The following is a 6,000-nucleotide window of genomic DNA, read 5'->3' on the forward strand; positions in this document are numbered from 1 at the left end:
CTGGTCACGAATGCGTGTGTCCGTGGCCGTATTGTGGACCGCATTTGCGCTGTTCCGTGGGCATTCCGCAAATCCGCTTCTTGCACACGACCGTATGTCCTCTGAGACATACGGTCCATGAGCGGGCCATTGATCGTGCGCACAGGAGCGCACAGCATCATAGATTACAATGATGCTGTGCACGTCGGGCCACCCGCCGGACTATTGTCCCGCACTCATAAGATCTTAATAACCCTACACTGGCACTTGATGAGCCAAAGTTATGTAGAAATGTCGGCCATACGAGTTGCTTAAGGCTAGGGCTACACGACGACATGTGTCGCGCGACAATAAGTTACGGACACATAGGACACAATGTCGTGCGACAGTTTTTTTAATGATAGTCTATGGCAGACATCCTCAAACTGCGGCCCTCCAGCTGTTGTAAAACTACAACTCCCACAATGCCCTGCTGTAGGCTGATACCTGTAGGCTGTTCGGGCATGCTGGGAGTTGTAGTTTTGCAACAGCTGGAGGGCCGCAGTTTGAGGATGCCTGGTCTATGGTGTCGCACTGCAACGTGCGACATGCTGCGACTGCAACAGTTGCAGAAAAATTCACCTTGGATGGATTTTTTGCTACTGTCGTGTCGCAGTCACAGCGTGTCGCATGTCGCAGTGTGACACCATAGACTATCATTATAAAAATTGACGCGCGACACATGTCGTCGTGTAGCCCTAGCCTAGATCTACACCAGCTCCCTTGCTGGCGTAGATTTACGTAATTTTCTATGCCAAAAAAAGGCATAGAAAGTTATAGATGAGATGGGCCGGCTGGCCGGGCCCCTTCCCATCCCACACCACTCTCCTTTTTCCACCACCTCGGAAAAGTGGTGTGAGCAGGGTAAAGTCGCAGATTCGGCAGCAAATCCACTTTGCGACTGAATCTGCAACAAAAATACTTCAAAAAGTGGCATATTTCTTATCATGAATGACCCCCAGGGACGGATTGGCCATAGACCTTACAGGGAAATTTCCCAGTGGGCCGATGCCCCTGGGGCCACCCAAGCTCTCCTCTCTGCCTCTGGCCAGGTACATAATCAGCTCTCAGTGGTAATTAATTCTGAGAATCAGAAACTCATGTACCCCACCAGTGACCACACATGCACTCGGAATTCAACTGCTACCTGGATACCTTAATCAGAGACAACTAGAGGAGGACAGAAAATGGCATCTAATGATGGCCACAACAGAATGACAGCTTTTGGGGAAGTATGCTGCTCTGTGGTATATGTTTCTGCCTGGTCACTATTTTGTGCTATGCTATTGATGGCCCTGCCTATTTGCGTTGCCCCAACTTCTGTAAATTTGGACACCCTTACAACATAGGGACACTTTTATTTTATTTTTTCCAGGGCCACTTTAAGTTCCCAGTCCGTTCCTGATGACCCCCATGGTGTTTTTATGTCGTTTTTAAAACACAACATGGAAAGTTTGTGTAGAGGAGTCTAAGGCCTCTTTCACACCAGTGTAACATAAGTGCTAGATTCGGCACATAACTGAATCAAACGGAGCCAAACAGATTCCATTCATTTATTTTTTATTTATTTTTTTGCAGAGAAAAAGGGCGATGAATGCAGGGAATCTAAATGAGGAGCTATAAGGGGGACAATGTGACCCATTGGAAGTAGTTTAGCGATTATTGAGTAGAAGGTGTGCAAATAGGGGAGGGGGGCAGGGCAAGCTGTATCAAAAGAACAGGCCTGCTGAGGAAATTCTGAGTAGTTTTTTTGCAGCTTGCCATCCTCCATCCCTATATACATTGATTTGTGCAACTATATGTATTTATGTATTTATAGTTGTGGAGCGGAAATCGCGACACCTTCACTCAGTGCTCATGTCGATGGTTTCGGTGGCTCATGGCAGCTGCACGACAGTTTATAACTGAGGAGGGCTATCAGGGTACATTATACAGGGGTAATATAACTGAGGAGGGCTATCAGGGTACATTATACAGGGGTAATATAACTGAGGAGGGCTATCATGGACATTATACAGGGATAATATAACTGAGGAGGGCTATCATGGACATTATACAGGGGTAATATAACTGAGGAGGGCTATCAGGGTACATTATACAGGGGTAATATAACTGAGGAGAGCTATCAGGGTACATTATACAGGGATAATATAACTGAGGAGGGCTATCATGGACATTATACAGGGATAATATAACTGAGGAGGGCTATCATGGACATTATACAGGGGTAATATAACTGAGGAGGGCTATCAGGGTACATTATACAGGGGTAATATAACTGAGGAGAGCTATCAGGGTACATTATACAGGGATAATATAACTGAGGAGGGCTATCATGGACATTATACAGGGGTAATATAACTGAGGAGGGCTATCAGGGTACATTATACAGGGGTAATATAACTGAGGAGAGCTATCAGGGTACATTATACAGGGGTAATATAACTGAGGAGAGCTATCAGGGTACATTATACAGTGGTAATATAACTGAGGAGAGCTATCATGGACATTATACAGGGGTAATATAACTGAGGAGGGCTATCATGGACATTATACAGGGGTAATATAACTGAGGAGGGCTATCATGGACATTATACAGGGGTAATAGCTCTCCTCAGTTATATTACCCCTGTATAATGTCCATGATAGCCCTCCTCAGTTATATCAGGGTACATTATACAGGGGTAATATAACTGAGGAGAGCTATCAGGGTACATTACACAGTGGTAATATAACTGAGGAGAGCTATCAGGGTACATTATACAGGGATAATATAACTGAGGAGGGCTATCATGGACATTATACAGGGGTAATATAACTGAGGAGGGCTATCATGGTACATTATACAGGGGTAATATAACTGAGGAGAGCTATCATGGACATTATACAGGGGTAATATAACTGAGGAGGGCTATCATGGACATTATACAGGGGTAATATAACTGAGGAGGGCTATCATGGTACATTATACAGTGTTAATATAACTGAGGAGGGCTATCAGGGTACATTATACAGGGGTAATATAACTGAGGAGGGCTATCAGGGTACATTATACAGGGGTAATATAACTGAGGAGAGCTATCAGGGTACATTATACAGGGGTAATATAACTGAGGAGAGCTATCAGGGTACATTATACAGGGGTAATATAACTGAGGAGGGCTATCATGGACATTATACAGGGGTAATATAACTGAGGAGGGCTATCAGGGTACATTATACAGTGTTAATATAACTGAGGAGAGCTATCAGGGTACATTATACAGGGGTAATATAACTGAGGAGGGCTATCATGGACATTATACAGGCGTAATATAAGTTATATTACCCCGGTATAATGTAATCTGATAGCCCTCCTCAGTTATATTACCACTGTATAATGTACCCTGAAACCCCTTAGTTATATTATATAACTGAGGGGTATCAGGGTACATTATACAGGGGGGTAATATAACCGAGTTGGGGTAGCAGCCTAGCAGGGTACATACTTTATATGCGTTTACTGTTATATATAACTTATACAGAGGGTCTCAGCCAGGGCAGAGCAGAGCAGCTGGGCACGAACACTATCACACTGCTGCCAGCAGCCCTCACCTCAATAGCAGATGCCCAGGCCGGCACGCAGCAGATTCAGGCTCTTCTTCCTTCCAACTCTGCTGCCCTGATGGGACGGAGACCACTCCCTCTCCTGGCTGCGTGCGCCTGCACAGCGCATGCACGGCTCTGCCTCCGAGTCCGCCCCCCCTATGTGAACTTAGCCGCTGGCAACTGCCCCACAGGTATTGTAATTTAAAGTACGGCTGCGGTGGCGGCCAGCGCTAAAGGGGAATCAGCCAGCGGGAAACTATATCCTCGGATAAACCAAATACGATTAAGCTGATTTATTAAGGGATCGTAAATTTGAGGCAATTTAGAGACAGGCGTTTCAAATACGCAAGACTATTTTTTTCTCCTAAAAAAAGGCGTGCTTAATAAATGTGCCCCACTGACTGTGTGAATAAGGAATAACATACCATTTGGGCTACCTGCACACATTATGGATTCTTTTTTCCCACATGGATTTTCGTGCGGAAAAAACGCAGCGTTATACAATACCAGCAAAATGAATGACAATTGACTCATGTACTATTTGGATCTATTTTCCATGTGGAAATTGACCTGCTGTGCTAATTTAATACAGACTGGGATAAAACTGCATCAAAATCCGCAACAAAATCGGCAGTTAACACATGCGGACTTTGGTGCGGAAGTGCAGAGAGATCTGCATGAAAAGCCATGCAGAAATTCTATTTGACAATTCGCACCCGTGTTCCGGTAGCCTTGTAGAGAGACAAAATGAATACAGATTCAATGATCTCAGCGTGGATTCGCTATGCACAAACGTCATCTTGAAAATTATAAAAAAAAAAAATTGCACACTTTTAATAAAAATGCTAAATAAGAAATGTACTTTATTCCAGGTACTCCCTATGCAGTGAGTGGACAGAAGGAGGAGATAAACAACTGCGTTTATTCACTGGTACAAAATCCAAGGCCAGCCACAGAAGCGGAATATTCTGAAGTACAGCTGACAAAGCCTGCTATATCTGGTGCTAGTGGCGAACACAAATACGATTTCTGATGCAGAGAAAGTTTAAGGGATAAATGGAAAAGCATGATGGAAGACTGAGATGATGGATGCATTGCTTAGCCTATAGTAAACATGAACCTTCAAACTGAACTATAATTACATTTCTGCGCTTTTTTTTGTCCACAATGTTAAAATTTGCAGCATAAGGGTTCATGGGCATTGCTGTATTGCATAATAGTGCTTTAGAGGTCCATTAGTCTTCTACTGCAGTGGTCCCCAACCTTTTTTGCACCAAGTACCACTTTCACCGCTGAAAGCTTGGGTGGCCACCTGGGCATCGGCCCACTGGGAAATTTCAATGTAAGGTCTATGGCCAATCCACCCCTGGAGTCATACATTTAAGTTCTGTGCACAGGACATGTGCCTTAGCTCCTAAAGAGGCTTTCTGAGTTGTAACGGGCTGGGAGAAGCTATAAACTAGCTTGGTATTAGGGACATTGATAGGGGAGTGTCTATGTAACTAGCTGGGTGGGAGGAGCTATAAACTAGCTGGGTGTGGTTAGGAACAGTGATAGGGGAGTGTCTATGTAATTAGCTGGGTGGGAGGAGCTATAAACTAGCTGGGTGTGGTTAGGAGCAGTGATAGGGTAGTGTCTGTAATTAGCTGGGTGGGAGGAGCTATAAACTAGCTGGGTATGGTTAGGAGCAGTGATAGGGGAGTGTCTATGTAATTAGCTGGGTGGGAGGAGCTATAAACTAGCTGGGTGTGGTTAGGAGCAGTGATAGGGGAGTGTCTATGTAATAAGCTGGGTGGGAGGAGCTATAAACTAGATGGGTGTTGTAAGGTCCGGTGCTGGAGCTGTGGAAGAGAAAGGAGAAATATCATGGGTTTGGCTGGATACAGCAACAGAAAGTGCTACATACAGGATGTAAATCAGAGTGATTGGTTTACATGGAGCAAACTGGTCAGGAGAGTCCAAATTGAAAAAGAAAGACCAGGTGTAAAATGCACATAAGGTAAGCAAAGTATATCTGTTAACAACATAGTTATCTCGGAAAACCTCTTTAACCCCTTAAGGACACAGCCCTATTTCACCTTAAGGACCAGGCCATTTTTTGCAAATCTGACCAGTGTCACTTTAAGTGCTGATAACTTTAAAACGCTTTGACTTATCCAGGCCATTCTGAGATTGTTTTTTCGTCACATATTGTACTTCATGACACTGGTAAAATGAAGTCAAAAAAATTTTTTTTTTTGCACCAAAAAATACCTAATTTAACAAAAATTTTGAAAAATTTGCAAATTTCAAAGTTCCAGTTTCTCTACTTCTGTAATACATAGTAATACCTCCAAAAATTGTGATGACTTTACATTCCCCATATGTCTACTTCATGTTTGAATTATTTTGGGA

At 43.7% G+C, this 6,000-nt stretch overlaps 1 protein-coding gene across 4 annotated transcripts in view; it reads left to right on the top strand.

The window, feature by feature from the left end:
* LOC122927660 overlaps nucleotides 1–4,738 on the top strand; it is a 73,565-nt gene extending 68,827 nt beyond the window's left edge. For all 4 annotated transcript variants that reach the window (XM_044279714.1, XM_044279715.1, XM_044279716.1 and 1 more), the window contains one exon: nucleotides 4,479–4,738. In XM_044279714.1, the coding sequence (XP_044135649.1) occupies nucleotides 4,479–4,639 (161 nt within the window). In that variant the 3' untranslated portion in view covers nucleotides 4,640–4,738. The remainder of the gene's footprint in view (nucleotides 1–4,478) is intronic.
* Nucleotides 4,739–6,000: the final 1,262 nt, after the last annotated feature.

The sequence above is a fragment of the Bufo gargarizans genome, chromosome 2 (genome assembly GCF_014858855.1).
Source record: "Bufo gargarizans isolate SCDJY-AF-19 chromosome 2, ASM1485885v1, whole genome shotgun sequence".
In the NCBI taxonomy this organism is placed as follows: Eukaryota; Metazoa; Chordata; class Amphibia; order Anura; family Bufonidae; genus Bufo; species Bufo gargarizans.